Source organism: Trachinotus anak, unplaced genomic scaffold (assembly GCF_046630095.1).
Source record: "Trachinotus anak isolate AG129_WGS33_773 ecotype Australia unplaced genomic scaffold, CSIRO_AGI_Tana_v1 ptg000013l, whole genome shotgun sequence".
Classification (NCBI taxonomy): domain Eukaryota; kingdom Metazoa; phylum Chordata; class Actinopteri; order Carangiformes; family Carangidae; genus Trachinotus; species Trachinotus anak.
In genome coordinates, this window is record NW_027273864.1 from 5964577 (window position 1) to 5988357 (window position 23781).

A 23781-nucleotide genomic window follows, 5' to 3' on the forward strand; every position below is an offset into this window, starting at 1 on the left:
GGCTGCCACAGGGGAGCAGTCAAAGGAGCCCATGTACTTACTGTCAGTCCAGAGCAGATGACAGAGAGGGATCACAGCCATGACAGAGACATAAGATCCTGACAGTACAGCAGGACCAAACTGACACAGAGCGTCCCAAAACAAACAAGAAATGAACTTTGATCACGTATGAACGTAGACGAGCCACGCACTCTGTAAAATAAGCCTCTTAGCTGAAATCGCTGTGTGTATTCACAACTGTACAGACATGAACAGCATATTAGAGGTTGGAAATAAGGCAATATACACCAAGAAATAACAGAAGTTTGTTTCACACCATTTATTCACCTTGACCTGAGATTCATGTTAGCCGAGGTCTTGTTGGCAGGGGGAGTATTTTGTTTTGTTTGACCATAACTATTGAATCGCTACAATACTGTCAGACTGTTTATATCAAAATACAGTAGCTCCGCTTTTAAAATCTTATTTAATGAAGAGAATGAGCCAAAAACAGATATTCACGCCAGGTATTGTATTTCTAAAAGGTTCTTCAATAGAGGAAACATTCAGACAATCTCATTTATTATTTATCCATATCACAATATAAAGTGAAGTCACCCACCCATACCACATGTAGATCTCACTTAGTGTAGATGTCATGGGCATGACTCAGTGTCACTATAATCATGGAGGTCAGATGTGCTTATTAAGTCTCATGAGGCTTAAACTGCAAACTGATTTTTAAGAACCTGTGATTGACAGGACTCGTCCTCTCACAGCCCCTCTAACAAGTAAACACTACAACATGTTGTCAGTCAGTGACACAGAGGATATTTCATTTGTGAGCACATTGCGAGCTCAGTGGCTAAAAACTGAAAAGTCAGCAGACATCAAACCCACACTGAAGACGTCACAGATGTTATTTTATGGTGTGCTGCACAGATGAGGCTCTGATCTCTCTGCCAGGGGCCATGAATGGGATGATTTCAACTTTGTGCAGATGCATCAGGAGGTCAGGGGTGACATTGTCTTGAGTTGTCGGTTATGTGCTTCCAAATAAGAGGTTTGTTTCCACGAGTATAGAGTTTGCATCAATCAGCAGCAGTGCATTAATGTGATAGTTATGGTTGATGCATGATTAAGAGTTTGCTGATTATAATTACAAAATGAGTGCACTTGTACCTTATAAGTGCTTTATTTGTTTGTGTGTGTGTGTGTGTGTGTGCGCTCACGCTTATGAATTAAACATGTGTGTCCCATGTGGCCTATTATGAGTTGTTCAATAGCTGCAACTTGTGGGGCACATTTGAATGATTGAGGTTGATTATCTGTCATCATCAGGCTGTGAAAAAGAGCCTCTGCCAGCAGTGTGTTTCACACACAGGCAGGAACATGATATAGCTTTAACTGTGGATGCCAACATGGAGGACATACGGGACTTCCAAGGGATTTATTGTGGCTTCATCATACTTTTGTGTGTGATTGATGCGTAGCTGGTGTCTGCTCCCTCGCTCCTCCCCGTCTTCCAGTGGAGTACATCTCTGTGCAGATCTGTTTGATCGCTGCTGGAGCAAACTTGACTCTGCGAACTTGGACAAACAGACTTGTCCCTGGCACAGAGCTGAATCTAATGTCTCTGTAACTCAGAGGGAGTAGATGTGTGCAAGGCTGCCGAGGCTGTACAGAGAGGGGAAGCCTGGCTCAGTGGGAGTGGATGACATGACCCTGGGTTTCAGCTCATTTGCTGCAATTTTCTCTCCCATGAACTCCACCATTAATTTCACTCTATTGCTCTCAGAGATCATGTGCTAGGGCTGCGCTCTGGTCAGACGAGCTTGTCCAGCCTCCGTCAGGTGGCCTTAAGATGCTGCAGGTTATCAGCCTGTGTGTGAGACCATGGCACTAATGTAAAATGCTGTTTTGAGGCTGGGAAAGGCAGCTAATTTTCTCTGTGTTTATTTATGGCAAATTATACTTAATATACGATATTGGTGGATCTGGTTTACATTATATAATATATGTTACGACTATGCAGTGCTGTGGTTCTCTTGTGTTGTTTTCTCCAAATAAATGTTATATCTGCTTTTAGTTCATGGTTTTCACAGATGAGTGTCGAGTCTGAGTCTGTGTTTCTGTATGAATGATGATGACAGGTCTCTACTGGTGAGAGAACAGTTTCACTCAGAAATCCTTGAGATAGAAAATCATCTCTTCCATGCGAGAGCTCATTTTAAAAACTGGTGATTGTTAAAGGGCTTAAAAAGAAGAAGTGTCAAGTGAAGTTCATCATCTCCCGGAGATGCACTTCACAGGTGACTCATAGGCTCATGAGACGACAGAGAGGCGGCAGGAAAAGCGCACTGGAAGTGATTTGGGTTCTTAATTGATCAGCTCTGGATAACAGAATGTCCCCTGCTTAAATCAGATTAGGTGGAAGTAAACAGTGGTGTCTCTTTCAGCCAGTATTAAGTTTTTAGCTGTTTGTTCTGTAATCCTCAGTAAGCTCGCACCACTGCGGTAAATAAAGACTGCTGTGTTTTCAAGCCTCACACCACGGAGAGATTTCTGTCCAGTCACTTCAAAGAACAATGTGTGCAAATTTGAAGACACATTTAAACAGCGTGCACATCCACACGCTCTCATTGGCTGCTGCCTGAATTTTATTTCTTTCTTATGAAAGTGGTTAAAATTAAATAAAAGAGGGATTAACTGTGTTCTTCAAGTAGAATGACCCACATTCACGCTGCCACTCAAACACTGTATAGCCCCCTCCCAAAATAAAAAAAAACCCCATCAAGCTCTCTATCACGTCAGCGCTCCTCTCTCTTCCAAAATACAGACTTTAAAGAATTTGAAGAAGTGAATGTGAGCAGACAGAGGAGGCGAGCGCCCCGGCTCTCAAGGCTTTTTAAAACGCTCGTCTATAGAGCGAAGTTCCCAGGGTTTTCCTCCGCCCGCCTCTGAAAGGCAGCGTTTGCCTGGCAGAGTTTCCACTCGGTTCACCTCACTGCATTTCCCTAAGGAACTGAAACACTGGCTCTTTAATGATGTTCTTCTCCTCTTTATTAAAGGATTACGTGGGGATTGAATGGCCGTATCAGACTCTAATGTTATACAACACACGCAGTGAATTGACTTAATATCCTTCAAAGGCTTTTCTGTATGATACTGATTAGAGCAGTGGGTTGTTTCACAGTGACGCAGCAGCACAGGGACTTTTCTGATGGTACTGATGGTATGTTTTTTGAGCAGACTCACATTTTTACCAGGGTATGCAAACATTATGTCCTTGTATGTTGCTGAACTGAATGAAAAATGGACAAGCAAGTTTGAGTTGTAAGTCAACATCATTGTAAAGTGAATATGTAAGAACAGAAAGCTGGACAGGCACAGTAACAGTTACTAACTCGGCAAATTCAATTTTACATTTGCTCATACTGACTGATTGTGTTTGTCAGTTTCAGCAGCTCAGTTTCAATTAAACCACCTGAATAGATAATAAAATACATCAAATATGAAAACCTGAGGCAGCCTCAGCCCATCTACCATAATACGATGATAATAATGAAAGAGAATGAGCCGGCTGCTCAGCAGATAACCACACACACACACACATGCACAGGGAGAGAGACTCCATTTTCGACATCTCAATCCAGCTTGATTTGCGTTCCAGGGATGATGCAGCGCTGGGGCTCGCGGTGCAAGTCGCCCCTGCTGCCCCTGATTATTACCCAGAGGCCTGAAGTCTGACAACTATCGCATGAGGCGTCGGGGGGAAAAGCTGAAAGCCTGAATAGCTCTGAAGCGGCCTCCACCAAATCACACACAGTCCCCCACATGAGTCCCCGAGACCACTGTTGCACTAGAGGTCGAATGTGATATTTTAATTAAAGAAAATAGGCGGTGAATAACAAAGCCACAGCTGTGTACATTCCTCACCAGACACCAACACAGCAGACGTGTGATTTACACCTAATTAGTATTCCTGTAAGTGTGTTCTTGCTGTCCTCTTGTCATTCAGATGGATTTTACAGAGACCCCTCTCTGAGGATGCACCAGAGGTTGTCAGTCATCATTGCATTGCGTCAACACAAATAAGAGCTTGAATGTTTTGTATTTGCTAGTTGTTGATTACAGTTAAGGAGGTGTTCACTGTGCTAAAAGTGTTTCTAATGTATGTGTTCATCAAACGCTGCTGAACTGCAGTTGTGTTAAGGCGCAGGGTTAACATGGCAGAGCTGGAGAGCGCAGCGGTGGTGAAGCATTGTGTATTGTGTCGGGGGAGTGTTGTGTGTTTTTTCTCAGTGTGCTGCAAAGGGCCGCTCCGTGTCAGAGGTGAGCGTGATGAATGGGGGCCGTGGGACCCCCTCCACAGCTGGGAGGAGACTCCCCCCATTGAGAGCGCTGAGGCAGAATGCTATGGGCCCAACAAGACGGGGGCTAAAGGCTTTGTCTCTGGTTCACTGCCTTCAAGTAGCCCCGGGATTCCTGGCAACCAGGTTTGACTGTTGGAGCCTGCATGCAGAGAGAAGAAAGCACAAAGGCGCTTGTATTCCTCAGCTGATGTGCAACATCACGGCTCGCTGTGGGAAACAAAGATGGTTAAAGATGTGAGGTCCTGTGTGATTTTTTTATTTTTTATTCTATTTTTTTTTAGAGAGGCTTACCGCTGATGCCAGACAAATAAGAATTAAGATGTCTTTTCAGATCGTGATATTATTTGTTTTGTTTGGGTTTCTGCTCACAGTCAAGGCCAGCTTCCCATTTCTTCTTTGCATGAGAGGCCAGTGGTCTGAAATCTTGAGGTTGTTTTTAAGGATTTCTTACATTATTATTCTGAGACGTGAGAACTCGCATTTCTCAGTGTCGAATTATTCAGAGCAAACTGCAAATAGATGAGCTATTCATTTTTTTGGCCAAGTTTTGATGTAGAAGAAGTAGAAGTTTAAGTCCACTGAGATGATCCAATTATACTGCAGGCCCAGGATTAGCATTAATCTGCTCTGGTTATTAGTGGGCACATAGCCTCTTTTGACTTCTGCATGAAGTTCCCTCTTTTTCCAACCTTCCTTGTCCTTCCTCTAAGCACACATACACACACATACACACACACACACACACAACACGACCCAGTGCCTTTGGTTTCAATATGTAGGCCTTTATAGAAATACGTTCTCAGATTTTACATTGTCTGGGTCAGAGTCAGGTTTTGTGTATACACTGTGCTCACTCCCTGGAGGCGGTTTAATATCGCTGCCACTCCTGATGGTGCAGCACCACGGTTAAGTCTGCAAACTATGGCATTACTTGGAATGAGACAGCCACAGCTGGAGGCAGGTGCACCGAACCAGCCACATGTTTATCAGAAAATTAATCCTCAAACACGGACTGTATGTATGTTAGGTGTCATAGGGGGCGAGGAGGGACGCTAAAGATTAATGACACACCTAATGACCTGCAACACTGCATCTAGAATTTCCTGCTGGAAAAGTAGTTTTATTCCTAAAAGGAATGTGAGCGTGTGTGTGTGTGTGTGTGTGTGTGTGTGTGTGTGTGTGTGTGTGTGTGTGTGTGTGTGAGCAGTGTGTGTGTGCAGTGGAGGGAGAAGCCAGTGAAATGAGTGGAGCCCCAGGCTGAGATCCTATCAGATATCTCAACACATCCAGGAATCACAAACCGACAAATTCCCTCTGATGTGGTGATTGAAAGCAGAACAGCAGCTCTGTGTAAATCCTGATAAGGCAAAGGACCGGCGGGACCATCCAGGATGCAATATGCATGCATGCAGCTGTTAATAAAGTCCATTAGGCTACTGCTTGTTTGGGGTTTTACCTCTCCTGTTTGCGTTCCCACGGCAGTTGCTTTATGAACTTCCAGTGTCATGATGGTATTTGGGCCGAAGCAATAAATTCTCAGATTGAATCTGTGCACACATCCTGACATTTTGGACGGTGCAGATGTGTGTGCAGACTGAAATCTTTATTTGATTTAGAGTCTCTTTGGGTCCCTCGACACATTCTACTGAGAGCACAGACTTTAGAAGGTCTGCACTCATCTCTCATCAGCACACAGAGGCCTTAAGTGCCTCGACCAAACTTAATTAGCCTCCTCTCTGCGACACACCGCGGCCTTTTGCTCAAATTAATCTTCTCAGGTTAACGCGCCGCACCCAATCCACTGTCTCTGATGGGAGGTCACATTTGTCGTCTGGTGAGAAATTAGTTAGCTAAATGAAGGCTCCTCCATGCAGCCTCGGCTAATGACCTTGATTAATTAAAGAGAGATGCCTCCTAATTAAGGTCTTATTCTGCCTGGTCTGACTGTGACCCTGTAAAACAAGCTGAGGCAGTAATGAGTTATTTCTCAGACACAATATCGCTGCAGAGTTTGTGTGGTGCCTCGTGAGGCCTTTACCATCAGAGATAACGCTTACACCAGTTTGGTGTAATGAATATCTTCAGTCTAAGAAACAACAGCACAAAATGGGAAAAAAGTTTGAATCTTGTGCATCAGCATAATGATTTTCTTCCTCCTTGACTCATCACACTCTGCTTCTCAACCTTCCTCCAGGTCAATGGCAAGGACCTCTCCAAGGCCACCCACGACCAGGCGGTGGAGGCTTTCCGCGCCGCCAAGGAGCCCATCATGGTCCAGGTTCTGCGCCGGGCCCCTCACCCCAAATTGGTCAGCCCCGTTGCTGACACCCAGGTCTCGGACATCAGCACTCAGACCGACATCACCCTTCAACACATCATGGCTCTTACCAAGCTGCCTCCTTCTCCACCCCCCATGACGGAGCTGGAAGAGTATCTGCTCACAGAGGAGTAAGTACCAGCACAGTTCATAAGGATCTAGAAAGAAACCTGTTAAACTGGGCTCAGGTTTTGCTCAGATTCACACAACAGCCATGGCCTTGACATAAAGTAAACCTCCACAGAATGTAACGCACACCATCTAAAGCTGTCTTCTCTCCTCCATGGAAAACAGAGTGATATTAGAGCAGATGCTTAGAAGCGAGTCTATTTGCATAGATACTGTAGATGGATGATGTTTATTGTCCCAGGAGGAAATTCGTTACAACAGCCTGCACATATTTTTGTCTCACATGAAAAATATACAGATACACACAATACACACAGTGAAAACATGGTCACATACTGTAAACATTCATGCTCCTCCATTCACTCACTTTTCAGTTTATTAGGTACACTTAGCTAAAAGCAAAGCACTCTAATACAACAGTCCTGCAGTAAGTATTTCTGTTATTTAACCCACCCTCACTGATACAAATGGGCTGGGCACAATATGAAGAAACACCTGTCAGTAAAACACAGTTAAGTTCAACAGCTCCACAAACTGCAGCCTCCAAAATGACCATACAGTTGAATCGACACCTCTGTAAAACAGTTTCAACAGAAATGTATAACCTATAAAAATTATATAACTTTCGTGGTGAGGATCTATTGCAGGACTGTTGGATTAGACTGCACTAGTTTTAGTTAGGCGCACCTGATAAACTGGCAACCCACATATGCTCACATACCCATGTACATGAGCACGTCATGTCTAAATCTACACCCAGGACAGCTGTTTCATATTTTATGCTCATTCTCCTCCATTTTCAAATGATGTATCTGTGGCGTCATATTTTATAACTACATAAATATTCCCTTCCACCTTCATAAATATTCATGATCACCCAGGTAGCCAAAATCTATTGGCACAGCAGTGGCCTGCATCTGGCACACCTGGGTTGCTGGACACATGTCAACCTCTGAATGAATGAAGCCGTAGGCTGCTGTCAGACAGACAACAGAAACAGAAAACACAGTCCCCTCACTCATCTGAATGGGATGTGACCTCTGGCATCAAAGTGCAGGGTTCTCTGGCAAAGAAAAAGGGGAACCTGGCTCAACTTTTGCCACAAGTTACACAACGCAACATCATCTCACAAGGTCCTCCGTCAGTCAGTCAAATGTGTGCAAGAGCTGACAGCTGGGGGATTTCTGGTGTATTCCTACTGTTTACTTCACAGTCGTCACAAAGAAAAATGTGCTAACTGTGGCGCTGTAACCTGCCTCGGAGCATTATAACCCTTTTTCTGCAGTGTACACACAAGCTTTCCTACAGCATAGTTCAGTATTCCAGGAGCAACATGCCCCCACCAACGCAGCAACCGTTATATTTTTTCAGTTTTAAATCCCCACTTGGACTTAATTCCACTATCTGATCTTGAGCCCAAATCAGCCAAATCTTCACCCACACAATCTGTCTTGATCTGGGATGTATTTACAGGAGTCCTCCAGTGTCAGGACACAGCAGAGTTTGGTGACACTAAGCTGCAAAATGGCCCGGCTTCACCAGAAACCTGCTCAGGAGAAAATGATTTTAACCAGAAATGTTTTATCTACCACCAAAAGAGAAGTGAAGTTTAATATGAAACAAACTGACGTGAAACAGACTTTTTAGTTTACACTTTTAAGTCACACTATTGCTGTCGTAACAAAAGGATGAAGCATGTTTTTGCATCTGAGACTCCTTTTTTTTTTCAGAAAATCCACTTTAATTGAGAAGGTAAAGGAAATCTTTGGTGTCAAAAAACTCAGCAATGTTGAAAAGGTCACTTCACTCTCAGACACAATCAGACCTTTCACCCTAATAGTTAATTAAGAGAGCGACGCCTTATCTTCCTCACCAGACCTCACTGCTGTGATCGCACAGGAGGTGTCTGTAGTTTGAAGGGAAAATGTCCCTGTCACTTCTGGGAGATGACAGCTCCTCCAGGGCACACAGACACATTAAAATGATGATTCTGTGTATTTGTATTTGCATATTCCCAAATTGCAGCTATTGTTTCTTGTGTGTGTGTGTGTGTGTGTGTGTGTGTGTGTGTGCGTGTGTGTGCGTGTGTGTGCGTGTGTGTGCGTGTGTGTGCGTGTGTGTGTGTGTGTGTGTGTGTGTGTGTGTGTGTGTGTGGCTGGTTACATTTTACACTCTGTGGCAGCAGCAGTTGCCCTATAATGAATAATCAGGATTTCTTTAATTGATTTCTGAGTCAAATTAATAACGCGGCATGTTAATTTGTGATTAGCCTCAGGGTGTAGCTTCGACATATCTGATTCAAGATTGGTTTCTACACTGAGTTCTTATTACTTCCTGTCTAATTCTCATTTATTTTTCAAACTCTGGGGCTAAATTAAATCCAGATTGACAAATGTGTCAGTACGCTTCGGCTCCTTTTTATTGTGTATATGCTAAACTAGCATTTCACTCTTTTCCAATTTATCTCACACTCTTTTTCTTTTCTCAGGCATCCTCCAGGACATGCATACTTTGACCCCAATGATTTCCTGGAGGGCATACAGCAGGACATAGAACGTGAGGAGCTGGAATATGAGGTAAACATCATTCCCATCTCTCCACTGTCTTCGCAATGAAGATCTATATTCAGACAGCAGTGCATTATTGCTCCATAAGTAGACCTGAGGTTGCCTCTGTGTCTCCACTCCAGTGGCCCTGCTAGCGACCACAAGTCCTGATATATCGAGGTTATTGATGGGGCACTCTCCCTACATGCAGACGCTGAGATGTAGGCCAGACAGGAATTGAGTTGTTGGTTTGTTTCAGCAGATGCACAACGGTGACATCATTACTTATTGGTGACAAGCTCTAATAAGTCTTCCTCGGCTACGACGTGGTGGAGATGAGGCCCGGTGGATAATTAGATGGCACAGATAATAGGTCTGCAGTGATGAATCTGATGATGCACGCTAACAATGCCTGGATGAGGCCATGATGAGGCCATCATCAAGCCTCTGCTGTGCTCCCTCAGTGACCTCTGCCAACCCCGACACCCCCTCTCAGTAAACCCCAGCCACCTTCTGCTTGATATTAATAATATCCATGCAGGGGCTGTGAGGCTGAGAGCAGAAAGGTGAAGTTCAGGGCGGCTAATGACAGATGCACAAAAGACAAACAATGAATAAACGATGAAGTGTCCTTGAAGACGAGACTTACAAAAGAATGGCTGGCAAACAATCCAGTTGAGCTGTTTGCATTAGATCAGTTTTATTTAACGTCCCACCTTCAAGCCTTGTCACTCAGTGTACATTGTAATGTTTCTAATTCACACAACAATAAATTAGAATGATCATATGCCTGTATTGTTGATGACTAGTATTGAATTAAACCAAGTTGGTCGTATTTTTCTCATAGCTCATAGCTTTTCTGCCTAACTCTGTGAAATATTGTGTTGTAGTTGTTTTCAGCAGGTTAAAGGAAGAGTTTGACTTACTCTGTTTGTTTTTTTACATAGTTCATCACCATTAAGTTGCCAGGCAACCAGGCAACACATGAGGACTTGAACCAACTATTTATAGGTTCAAACTTTGCCCAGTTATAACAGTTAGTGTTAACTAAGTGGAGACATGTGCGTCACTAGTTGCACCACACAAACTAAGTAACAAAGCTGTTACAAAATATTTACATTCAGTAAATGCTGTGTAGATAAGTACGCTAACTGACAAAGTTAATGTTAGTTCAAATGCCTACATATTCTCCAGACATGATTGGTACAAGCTCCAGCAAAAATGACATCTTCATCATTTTTATATATTTTTTTTTTTTTGTGGAAATGAAATGTGAAATGCAAAAATGTAACTCTAATCACATGAAAAATTACATGATGTACCTCAAATTACAAAATATTGTCTAAAACATGATCTAAATCTCTGAATAATGTCATTGAGGTCAGCAAAACTGGATATTTCCCACTCATCCTAAATTGTATGAATACTACTAACTCTAAAACACACACACTCTCATATCTAGAGTGATATATTTCTCCATGTATGTGGATTAAAATCAATCAAATAGCCATAAATTACAAAACATCAGCAGTTAACTTTAATGTAGCATTAATGTATCATTTATCCCCCTGAAAGTGTTATTTTCATTGTGATGTTACAGTTTGTGATGCCTTAGTTTCTTCCTGTTAACACAGTAAATAGCTTTTGATTGGCCGTCATTACAGATGTTTCCCAGTAACCAATTTGCAAATTACCACAGTCTTTATAACCTTGTGAAGCAAATCTCCTGTGTGAAATTAGTTTGTGGTCAGAAGAACTTCAGAAGGACTTTACCCCTGTAAAACCACAACATTTTTACACTTCAGAGATAACAAATCAAACCAATGAGCTGTATGGTGTTAACCAGTGAGCTTTAGAGGTGTGTTACCTTTGAACGGAGTCACACCAGCTGTTCACCCTGTGTCCAATCCTTGTGCCACTGACTGTAGCTTCACACACAGGAACGATGTGAATTTCCTCATCAAAATCTGAAAGAAAGCAAATAATCTATTACTTTAAGAGCTTCTGTAAAGTGTTCACTCTTTAGCTGCGACTCGGTTTTTGTTAACCCTCTCGGAGCCCGTCCTCTGCCCTCTGAGAACGGTGCTGCTCGTATCTTCATCTGTATCCGTGAGATTACAGGTGTTGACTGGTGAAAAACGAGACTCTGCCCGTCTGCAGTCGGCTGCATCATCTCTCATCCTGTCAGTGGGCCTTTAAAAAAGCCAACGACTTCCCCATGTCCAGCTGAAAGATTCATTTAAGTGATTGATGGATCACTGTTGCTCCATGATCCTATTATGTTGTCAATTTATTCAGTCCGTCCAGAAAAACACTGTACACCCAAATTTTTAAGGAAATAATAATAATAATTTCACATTTGTGATATTAATTTGTGCATTTGTCTCACCAGGAGGTGGATTTGTACCGAGCCAATATCCAAGACAAGCTCGGCCTGACCATCTGTTATAGGACTGATGATGAAGATGAGGCTGGGATCTACATTAGTGAGGTATGTGGTGCAGGGTAACGCTCAAATCTACCTGAACAGTAAATAAACTGCAACTGTCAGCAGGGATGATGTTCACTTTAACACATGGGTGTAAGTATCATACCCAAAATGTAAAACACAGACAGGTAATCTGAGTGCACCCATAGATGGATATTAATCTTCTTCTCTTATTACTTTATCCTCTGTCTAGATTGACCCGAACAGCATTGCTGCGAGGGATGGCAGGATCAGAGAGGGGGACAAAATCATCCAGGTGAGATTTCTGTCATCTCTGCTGTTTACTTGCTTGTGAATTGATCACCAAAATTTCTTTCTTTATTTATTTATTTATTTTTATTGTTGTTGCAGTTTATCATTTGATTACTTTAAGCCTTTTAGAAGTTGATTTAAATTAGAAAGTCATTATGTGAAAAAAGTTCAGGTTTTTAAGTCGTTCTTTTTGCGTCAATCAAGATCAATGGTGTTGAGATCCAGAACCGGGAGGATGCTGTAGCACTGCTGACCAGTGAGGGGAACCAGAATATCTCCCTGTTGGTGGCCAGACCAGAGATCCAGGTAATCGGGATGTTATTGTGGGTGTGACTTCAGCAAAGCTTAGTGACAACCAGGCGGTTCATGTTAAACCCTAATATGGTACAGTTTAGAGTGTGTTACGTTTTCATGCCTACGAGCAAGAGTAGGACTTCCAGTCGTAGATGCTCCATTTTTTTGAGTAAAACTTTACAGTTGAATATGCATCTAATGAGCTGTCTCATCTCCCCACTGCGTCTCAGCTGGATGAGGGCTGGATGGATGATGACAGGAACGACTTCCTGGATGACCTCCACATGGATATGCTGGAGCAGCAGCACCATCAGGCCATGCAGTTCACTGCCAGCATGCTGCAGCAGGTACACTCACACACACACACCCACACACACACACACACACACACACACACACCAACACACCCACACACGCACAGCATGCAGAGGCAAACAAGCACAATCAATCTGCACTAACACATATGTTCATCTATAGATTGTTTTGGGCTGAGCCAACTCTGCTGAGGTTAACAGCTGGTAACAAAATAGAAACTGAAAAATGTAACAATATCGACTTAACTAAATGTTCAATCATGTTGACTGCAAGATCTCCTCTCACTTGGATGCTCCACTGTCTCTGAGCTATGTGTTGTCTGTGTTTACAGAAGAAGCATGAGGAGGATGGAGGCACCACCGACACAGCCACGCTGCTGTCCAACCACCACGAGAAGGACAGCGGGGTCGGGCGCACAGATGAGAGCACACGGAATGACGAGAGCTCGGAGCAGGAGAACCTCGGTGACGACCAGACCATTGCCTCCAACACACTGGGCAGCTGCAGAAAGCTGACCTACAGCCAGGACACCCTCGGCAGCACCGACCTGCCCTTCAGCAGCGAGTCCTTCATCTCTGCCGACTACACCGACACGGACTTCCTGGGCATCCCGGCCGATGAGTGCGAGCGCTTCAGAGAACTCCTGGAGCTGAAGTGCCAGATGAGGAGCAGTGGCGCCCAGGGTCTGTACTGCCAGGGCGGCGGGGCAGGAGGTCAAGACCAAGAGTGCGTGGACAAGGAGCTGGAGCTGCTCAATGAGGAGCTGCGCACCATCGAGCTGGAGTGTCTGAATATCGTCCGCGCTCACAAGATGCAGCAGCTGAGGGAGCAGTGCCGTGAGTCCTGGATGCTCCACAACAGTGGCTTCCGCAACTACAATACTAGCATCGATGCTCGCCGCCATGAGCTCTCAGACATCACGGAGCTGCCAGAGAAATCAGACAAGGACAGCTCCAGTGCCTACAACACTGGTGAGAGCTGCCGCAGCACCCCTCTGACTCTGGAGCTGTCTCCAGACAACTCGCTCCGCCGAGGAGCAGAGAACCAGGGTCCGGCTGGGGCGTCTGGATCTACCGGCTCCAACGGCAGGATGCTCAAGCCCCTCCTGTCCCCTGTCCAGGAAGCTTGTGGTCCCAGCCGGAGCAGAGGCTCCTCCAAGGATCCAGACGGAGTCCTGCAGACAGAGAGCAAGGAGAGGAAGCTGGGAGAGTCCAGCAAAGCCGGGCGGAGCTTTTCCCAGCCGCACTCACCATATAAGCATGCTCACATCCCCGCCCACGCCCAGCACTACCAGAGCTACATGCAGCTGATCCAGCAGAAATCAGCTGTGGAGTACGCCCAGAGCCAGATGAGCCTGGTCAGCATGTGCCGGGACCACATCGCCCCCAGTGACCTGGAGACCAAGATGGAGTGGAAGGTGAAGATCCGCAGCGACGGCACACGCTATATCACCAAACGGCCTGTCCGGGACAAGCTGCTGAGGGAGCGTGCCCTCCGGATCCACGAGGAGCGCAGTGGCATGACCACAGACGACGACGCCATAAGCGAGCTGAAGATGGGCCGCTACTGGAGCAAGGAGGAGAGGAAGCAGCACGCTGTTCGCGCCAAAGAGCAGAGACAGCGCCGCGAGTTCATGAAGCAGAGCCGAGCCGATTGTCTGAAGGAGCAGACCGGGCCAGAGGACAAAAAGGAGCCCAACATCATCGAACTCAGCCACAAAAAGATGATGAAAAAGAGGAATAAGAAAATATTTGACAACTGGATGACGATCCAGGAACTGCTGACCCATGGTACCAAGTCACCAGATGGCACCAGGGTTTACAACTCACTCCTGTCTGTGACCACAGTCTAAGTCCTGCTTTGGGTTCAGTGTCAGGCCAGCTACAGGAGGACAGACTGGAGGGTAATGGACTGTACATAGAACACTACCAGTTGGGGTAGAGATTCCTGCCTCGTTCAATGTGGCAACATTTTTGTAAATAGGAAATAAGGAAAGCCTTTTCCTGGACAGACATTTTCCACCACTGCGGTGAAGAGAAGGTCCTGTAGGTGATGGTTGGACTTGGACATGAACATGGACGTGAATCTGACATAGCGATGAGGATGATTTTGGAAACATTTTTCAGATTCTTTCAATAACCTTTTCTACCTTTGTGCTTGCTCTTTTGAGAAATTTTGGAAACAAAAACACAATATTTGACTTTTTGGAAGGTTTTGGAAGTGTGTAAAGACCGTGTGCCATACAGAAACAGCCAGCATTTACACTATTTTACATTATTTTGTTCGTACTATATATCTCTTATCAGTATTTTACTGTTATGCATACTTAATGCTTTTATGGAAACAGTGCTATTTTCCAGCAAGGTAGAACACATTACCCTTTTCAAAAGGACTTTTGTAAATTAAAAAATAAAGTTTTTGTAACAAATCCACTTTTTTAGTTTTATTTTCTCTCTATTGGTGCTGATCTCCCAAAGTTAACACCACCAGCGTTGTACCATCTGTTACATCATGTATACAACATCATAACGTGATATCTTTATGTATGTACGTATGTTTAGAGAAAGATGTTTCTCACATTGTTGATAATGAAATGTCTGTGTTTGTTAAAGCACACATTGTAGTAGTTTTTGCCTTCTTAGGGTTTCACATGTATTGAACATAATAACAGCTTAACAAATCCTTAGCCCCACAATTTGATGTCTTGTAAAATGAGAGAAATAATAAATTATTGTTTTATATATGATGAGCTTTGAAACTTTGGTGGGATTTGTCATTTTTAAGAGTTGTTGGATCAACAAAAATACATTATAATTGTTATTATTATTGTTGATGTTATCATTATTATTAGTATTATTATTATTATTATTATTATCATTATAACCACATAAGAGGAGAAGGAATCCAAATATACCCTGCACATACCATCACAAAGCGTATTTTATACAGAAACTAGTTCAACAGGAACTATTGTGCTAGACTCTGCACTGCAGGACTCTGAACTGCTCACACTCTGGATTCAGTTTATTTTGTGAATGAAGGACTTAATACTGCTGATGTCCCATTAAACGCAGTTGAATCCAGTGGGCCTTACCCTAATCTTAAATGCACAGATTCCTATCCTCTGACTCATGGATTTAAAAGCTTGTACCTACAGTAAGCCAACTGACTTTAAATAAACATGGACGTAGCCTCAGTGACATCACCTGTGGGCCACTGATGAGCCGGGTTTGAAGCTCAGAGTGGACTGCTTTGCCATCGCCAGGCAGTGCCTGACTCCGCCTAACTCCCAGCTAATCCAGAAATGAGCAAGAAGGTGGTGCATGTGTGGAGCCGAGCCTTTGGCGCATGCCGGTTTACTAACTGTGACATGCATATGCAATATTAGCATCATTAGCACAATTAATTTTGGTCAGTTACATGATGATTCAGTTTTAATGAAGGGGGAAATTAGCTATAGAGACCAATACTGTTTGTGTACCAGGCTGTAAAGTTGGGTATTTTGACATGAGAGTCTATGGGGACGCCTCAAGTGCCCATTCGAGGAACTGCAACCATTTGTTTCATTGGGTTTTTGTAAGCTGTAGGCCACCTTCACATTTATACTAGTTTTGAATTAAAATGATTGATCCATGCAAAATAGTTGTGGCTAGAAGTTTGGAAATTCCCTAGTTAGCTGACAACCTAACCGTGATCTCGCCAGCTGCCAGGGCCAGCCTAGCACTAGTCAGCTGTAATATTTCCTAAGCTTATTTTATGTTCTTTCTACTATTCTGTCCTGTGTTTTTTTAATAATGCATACTATTTGGGTCAATGAAGGAGGAATATAAAGCTCTCTCTCATTTGTGAACTAACAGTCAGTCAGGAAACTCCTTGGTTTGGCTTGGCGGGTAAGAGGACAATAAGCTCACTTTTACTCCGACAGAAAAGTGAATGGTGTGACACCACTAAAAAGCTGTTATAGTTTCCTCTATTTTTTGATGAATTAATCATTTTATGAAACACATGAGGAAAATTCCAAAAATTAGGTTTTTAGTTGGTTAACACAGATGGTTTCCCTTATTTTGGCCAATTACACTCAGGTAGTTTTTGTTGTGTGGCCTTGCTGGAATTTCATGAGATCTCAAATACAACAGTTTCACACAGGGTCATTGGGTAATTTAATGAAATCACAAAACCAGACGCATGTAAATTTGCCAACTGGCACTAATGATGGTAGCAGTTTTGAGACAAATAGTGAGTCTATTGAGTCTGTTGACTGTGTCTGTGATTCATGTCAGATCCAAAGTAAGGTAGCAGCATGTCAGGCAGGAATTAGCATAGTAGAGTCCAAATCAGCAGCGATCCCTGCTGTCCAGATCTGACACAGCTGAAGGCTGACAACAAAGATTTCTATCTTTTGTTTCCTCTTGTCATCGTGACAGACTTTCCCTCACATGGATCTCACAGTGGTGGCGTCCATCCATCATTGCTCCTCCCCAGCCAAAGAAAAATGGCCCATCAGTTTATAACTAAGATCTGACATAATACACTGTGTGGTTGTAACAAAGTTGTTAGTGCTGGTATGAGGCTACCTCACATGGCAGTATCTCCTTGCTGGGCTAATGGTTTATTTATCTGACTCCAGACTCCTACCATCTGTTAGAGGGACCTCATACCCTCAGTCCCATATGATCCTTCAATTAGCAGCTCAGAGCCTCATTACTGAGGACAAAGGCAGCTATCTCTGCTGATACACAACTTTTATCATCAAACACATCTTGAGGCAATGTGGCAACAACCAAGGGCAGCATTAATATGTATTTAGTGTATTTACACTTAAGTTCATTCGCAAATTATGAGTTTATGAACCTGTGTCTTTTTCAAAATACATCATATGTTCACTCTACCAACTTGAACAAAGAACTATTTGATATTCTTTCTCAACCATGAATCAAATAACTGTGTGTAATGTGAAAACGGTTGCTCCTATAGTGGCACATCCACAGAGATTTATCACCCCACTCAGTTCCCCTCAGCTCTATGAAGCATTTTAGCATCTTTCAGCTGATGTTTTTTGGTATTTATGACCCAGAAACTTACTGTTGTAATTCACTCTCACTATTTTCATCTACCTTGTTTCCAATTGGTATCTGTTACTAGTGAAAAAGGTCTGATAAAAAACACTGCATACTGCTCGTCCAGCACCAAACAGCGCCACAAACAAAGCTAACAGTGTTTCCTTCAGGAGTTATTAAAGACCAAAAACAGAGCTGAAAGAGAGGGGATGTTGGACTCATCAGGATTGCTACAATCGGTTGTTAGCAAGCATTTTAGCCATATCAACTGTCAATATGTCATTGTTGAGTTTTCTGCTTGTCCTGCAAGATACAGTTTTACATTGGTTGAACCCAATAGTATCTAGCTGCTAAGCAATTTATAATTGTGACTTTGATAGGATTGGAAGAACTGTGAGTCACAGATCAGTGACTTAATCAGTAAAGGTGAAGACTCCTAAACCTTTAGTTATTAAAATGGGTCAAGCTACAAAACCCATAATCCTACACTTTCCATAATGCAACTTGATAGAATATTTTGTATAGACCCCCCTGGCCCAGATCAGTAGGTTTGTAACAACATACAATATCCAAGCAAGAATTATAAAAACTTGGAGACAATAAAGTAACGTTTTGTGCCTTTCCTCAGGTAATGTGACATGAGTTTGTTTTTGTTTTTTTCCAAACTTTCTCTGAAGCGCAGACGGGCTTATCACAGGTTGAGTGCTGACTTTGACAGATACAGTTGGTTAAGTGCTCCCTTAAAATGTTCACACAATGTTGCAGGCTCATGTGTGGACAGACTTCTTGTCCAGCTACGACTGACCACAATGTCACAATCACTGACTTGCAGTGAAACCTCCAGCTCCTAACCCTGCAGCTTATATTACTACGGCAGACACCCAGCAATGCATGACTTATTTAAAACAAAATCTCTTTTATGCTAACAGGCTACAATTCCTCCATGAGTACCAAGTTGCTGTCTTCAGTTTGTATTAGTTGTCAGGTAATTCGTGAATTCCTCTCTTGTCTCATGGAGCCTGCATCACTTACGGGGGATGATTATGATAATGAGAGCAGCTGGGGGTGCAAGCTCAGCCTCTTCCTCTATGTCTGGTAGAGTATAATTGATTACTCCTCCTTAAGCCTGACTGAACCAAAGCCTTGTGATTTATGTCTGGGTACAAGTCTCTGTACACACTCTTTTAATGGGAGATAACAATATGGCATGCAAAGCAAACAAAAAGCTCCCACAATCAATTCTGGGATGTCCCCCCACTACCACAGAAAGCAAGGAGATTAGTCCATCACATACTCGGCTTTGCTACCCCCATGTATTTTTATTATCTTTGGGATAAAAGTGTTGGTCCCCCCACTGGTCTGACAGTCCTGTGTTTGAGCTTGAGAGCTGGACTCATCAGTTTAAATGTCAGCACGGAGAACAGGCCGACATTCCAGTGTACTCATCCATTAACTGATAAGGAGGCTTCTCCTCCACTGGCTGCGAGCGCTGCTGATTCTGATGCTGTTTCACTGTGGAGACTGAGATGCCCTTAAGGGCTTGTACCTGCTCGACAAGCCTGGACAACATGCTTTACATTTCCATATTTACCATCCTGGTCACAATATTTATTATGACAGTGGAACTCAGTTTGAGGCACATGTTGTTGTGCCTGATTTTTGCATGACCTGAATTAAAATAAACTTTTTATTTTTTTAATTTTAACTTGGAGGCACCACATCACTCCAGCAAGTTCAGCAGGTGTGGAGACCGTGTTAGCACATCTCACATCTTGGATTAAAGGGAATAAGCTGCTGGATAAACAAGAAAGAAACGCTGAAACACATATTCACGCTATCCATCATGTCTAAGCATCAGTCAAAAGGCTTGTACTTAGATGTGGAGCCATGTCCTCAGAGAATTTCACTCTCTGAACGCTGACTATTTTAAGTTTTATTTCAAAAAATGTTATATTCACAATGAAACTCAAAGCTGCACCTAAAAAGAAAATCCTGCTGATATGAAACATGGAAAACAAAAGCATTGCAAAATATTACTTTATGTCCTGTATATCTTGAGGCAATACATTTGAAAAACTCATTACTACAGCAGCTTCAGTTGTGTTCGGTGTTTATTTTTCCTTAACATTTATGAAGTTGACGTTTGTTTTCAGAACAATCATTGTGACCTTGACTTGCATGACTGATCAGTGGTTTAAGGTGATGGTATTAAGATTGCCATGATATTCCTGCTAGATATGAACAGCAATGAATTTATTGCAGAAGAAATTTATAGTTTGTAAAACCTGTACAGTTTGTGTGAATACAACCAAACTAAATCATTTTAAAATGACTTATTTTCACATTATATGGGTCAAGACGCCGCAAGACAGAAGCATGTGTGATGAAACCAACTCGTTTCTTTTTTTCAGTGTGTAAGTAAAAAAAAAAAAAAATCAATATTTTCTGAGTGATCTTTGGACTGAGACTGTGCAAACCCCATGCGCTCATACACAGCTCTGTAAGGAACTGTAAATTACTCTCATCTGTATCTTGACAGACTTCATCTTTCATGCTGCTGCCATGATGTCAAACTTGGCAACAATGAAATACAAGTGTCTGATGAGCTATTGTTTTTCTGAAGTGACAGCTGCATTGTATTGTGCAGCATTTCATCACTCTTAATTCAAATTTCCAGATAAATGTGTTTGCTGTGAAATCATATGTGACAAACAGGAAGAATGAGGTAACTAAATCACTTACATGAAATGAATAATAAAATCCATGAGCTACTCTGATTTATCACAAGAACAAGACGGAACAACAAAGAAACATTACAATGATTGATGGCAGCAAAAGAAAGAGGGAACATGTTGTTTAGAGAAGATATGATAAAAATGTGCACAGACCTGGACAACATGCACAAACCTGTCTTATCGTTACAGTGTAGTAAATGATCAGAAGTAAAATATTGATCATGTGGCCATTTTGACACACTTAATACCATCCTGTCAAGCCAAACATTATACTTTACATGTCAAAGATTTCTTTTCAAAAAAGGCATATACTGTATGTTTCAGTCATCATATTCTTAGTTGCCCAATCAATGCAAACCATTTGGAGTTACACCGTATTTCAAGTACAGAAATTAGGTTGTGGCCCAGATAGCTGTTATTTCAACATTACAGTAATGGTCAGGAAGGTTGCTGTTGAAGTTGAAAATTCAATATTTTTTTATGTGATGAGGAAAACATCTAATAGCTGCTTTTGGAGGGAAACTGCAAAGAGGGGGGAGAGGCAAGCCCTCCTGTAAAAAACCCTATATTCAACTGTTCCAAATGTCAACTTCAAGCTTCATATTGGCAGCGAATGTTAACTCAGCAATACTTTTATATGAACCAATGGCATTATCTTGCTGTCTTTACAGTTTACCCGATGGTGTTAATGGTTAGCTGATAAACAATTGTAATGTGGTTGTATTTGCTGCTCAAATGTGTCAGTTAACCATTAGCATGTCTGGTTTTCATCTGCACCAGCAATTACCAGGTTCCACTGAAACCAAAACCAAGTAACAAAGTTTAACGTGGCCTCTTTTATGCTGAGAAGTTTGGTGTGAACATAGACATTTTTAAAAGCAAACTCAAACTGTTGTTAGCTGTAGCTGTTAAGGAAGAACCTTTTACTGATTTTACTGATTGAAACAAAAGAAAAGCCAAGGGACAGTTTGATGTCCTTCGGTTCATCTCTCATTTTAATTGAAAAATAAACAAGACTACAAGTCGTGCTAGCATGGTGGTTCTTTGAGCTAGATGCTAATGTCAGCATGCTAACATGCAGATGTTTAGTGGTAATGTTAGCATGTTCACCATCTTTGTTTACTGTGATAAACAAAAGTCAGCTGAGGCTGATGGGAATGTCATTAGCTTTGTATATAAACTTATTAAGTATCGGATGAAATTCCAAAAGTCAACAGCAAGCAGGTCTGCCCGTTGATAAACAAATTGATAAAGAGAGAAAAGGAAAAATAAAAAATATTTTTAAAAAAAAACATAAAAACACATTTTAAAAAAAGTGTCAGACTTAAAAGGCAAAGAAGAAAGTAAGACTTGAAAGTTCAGAAACCCCATTAACTCTAAGCGACCTTCATCGTGGTCTAAAAACAAGCATTTGGTGGCACCATGATTATCTGTACTCAGGCCTGGGGGCTGTTGATGCTTCTGTCTTTGAGCCATTTTTTTGCACTTTTACTAAAAGGTCAGGACAGGTAATAAGGCAGCAAGTGTCAGCTAGAGGAGCAGGTGTGTTACGTAACCTTCTTTCCCAGACAGTGGCCTGGCAGGAACAGGACTGACTTTCAAAAATTAGATGACACGTAACACAGAAATATAATTCTTCTCTCAACAAAGTCTAAGCATGATATACTTTTGTAAGAAACATTGTTTTGCACTACATAATGGAAAAAATTTGATTTTTTTATGAGGAATTTACCTATTTCCAACTTTCCTACTTCATTGAACACATTTTTTTCTCATCTTCTAGGATTGCCTTCTGATAAATGCAAAATGCAACCCAACTCTTTGAACGCTGAAGACACATAAATGTCTCTAACTACGTATTTGACCCTCGCATGGTCTTGTTAGCTTCAAAGGCCCCTTTGCTTGTGTTTTGTTTATGGCCCAGTGGAGCCATAACTCACAGCCGTCCGTCCTCCCACAGTTCGTCCCTCTCTGCTCAACTATTCTCACAGCGCAGTTTCCTGGGTCAGATCACATGAACCTCTGCGGCTCCCTTTCTGCAGATTTATTGGTCGACAGCTAATTTATCCATTATCCACATTCCAAATTATAGGTTTCGGTCAGCAGGATGGCGGCAACAGAACAAGGAAGGAGGAAAAACAGAGAATTAAAGGCATGCTGTCCTTCCTGCGTACCACAGCATCTCCCTCTGGATCCAAAGGTTTAATCTCACCGTTGTGCAGAGTCAGTGCTCGTGTTCAAAGAGTCTGAGAGTGAGGTGCTTGATAACACCGGCATCATTAAGTGTTGAGTGCAGCACTATCACAATGGGCTGATGGCATGAGTGTAGGAAAAAGACAGCGAGGTTGGAGCTTCAGACACAGACTTTTATGCAGACAATATAAAGTGCCAGCCTAAAAGCTTCTGGACAATCTGCCAGTGTGGGTGTAACTTTTGGATTGTCTGGTTTGGAAAGTCCCAAAAAATTATATGGAGACCTCTGTCCTAATCTCTGTCTGAGTAGCACTTTTTATAGAGTCTGACTACAATCTGATGTCGTTCCCTCCCATTACTTTTGATATCAACATTTCAGGGTATCTGTGCAGCACTATCAGATTTAAACTTTCGGTCCACAGCAGGATAATTTGACAACTACAGATTGCTATGAAACAGCGTATGAGCATTTATAGAGTTGCAGAATGATTCTAAGAACATCCCATAAAACAGAAAGTTGAGCAAATATCTTGGGAAGCAGTGGATTATCAGTACAGATGTAATGCTATATCTATTTCTCTATTATGTTATTACACTATAATGTTTTATAATCTCCTGACCTTCCATGTAGCACCACCATCAAATAAAAACACTGCAAACATGAGAAACAATAAAAATCAAAATGGCAGCTTGTCATGAAATTTACTGAGCCATTACATGAACCCATGAACACTCAAATTTTGGGTTAACACCTTCATGCAATATAAAAACCTCCGTCTGTCACTAGCAGATTGTGTGCATTTACATTTCAAAGAGAATACAATTTTCATACGTTTGGGAAAAATGTGTCTTAGGTGTCTTGCCATGAGTTAGATGAGATAATGGATGCTGGCGCTGGTACGAAGCTGCAGCCAGGTGGTGAATAACTGATTAGTGAATGGTTAGATCAGGTAAGCCAATGCAGACACAAGAACTTTTAAACATCTGATTGTGTAAGGGATAAATAAAACAGGGTGCACAATGTTAAATACTGAGTTTGAATAATACTTAAGAGGCGTTTTAGGTGTGCTTTAAGACTCTGGACAAAGCCAAGCTGATGT

General features: G+C 42.3%; 1 protein-coding gene across 3 annotated transcripts in view; it reads left to right on the forward strand.

The window, feature by feature from the left end:
- The window catches only part of pdzrn3b (PDZ domain containing RING finger 3b), a 95244-nt gene extending 79802 nt beyond the window's left edge, over positions 1 to 15442 (forward strand). For 2 of the 3 annotated variants that reach the window (XM_071493647.1, XM_071493650.1), the window contains 7 exons: positions 6550 to 6803; positions 9290 to 9377; positions 11740 to 11838; positions 12029 to 12091; positions 12292 to 12393; positions 12612 to 12728; positions 13028 to 15442. In XM_071493647.1, coding sequence (XP_071349748.1) covers positions 6550 to 6803; positions 9290 to 9377; positions 11740 to 11838; positions 12029 to 12091; positions 12292 to 12393; positions 12612 to 12728; positions 13028 to 14548 — 2244 coding nt within the window. In that variant the 3' untranslated portion in view covers positions 14549 to 15442. The remainder of the gene's footprint in view (positions 1 to 6549; positions 6804 to 9289; positions 9378 to 11739; positions 11839 to 12028; positions 12092 to 12291; positions 12394 to 12611; positions 12729 to 13027) is intronic. The other variant, XM_071493649.1, reaches the window with a different exon arrangement.
- Positions 15443 to 23781: the final 8339 nt, after the last annotated feature.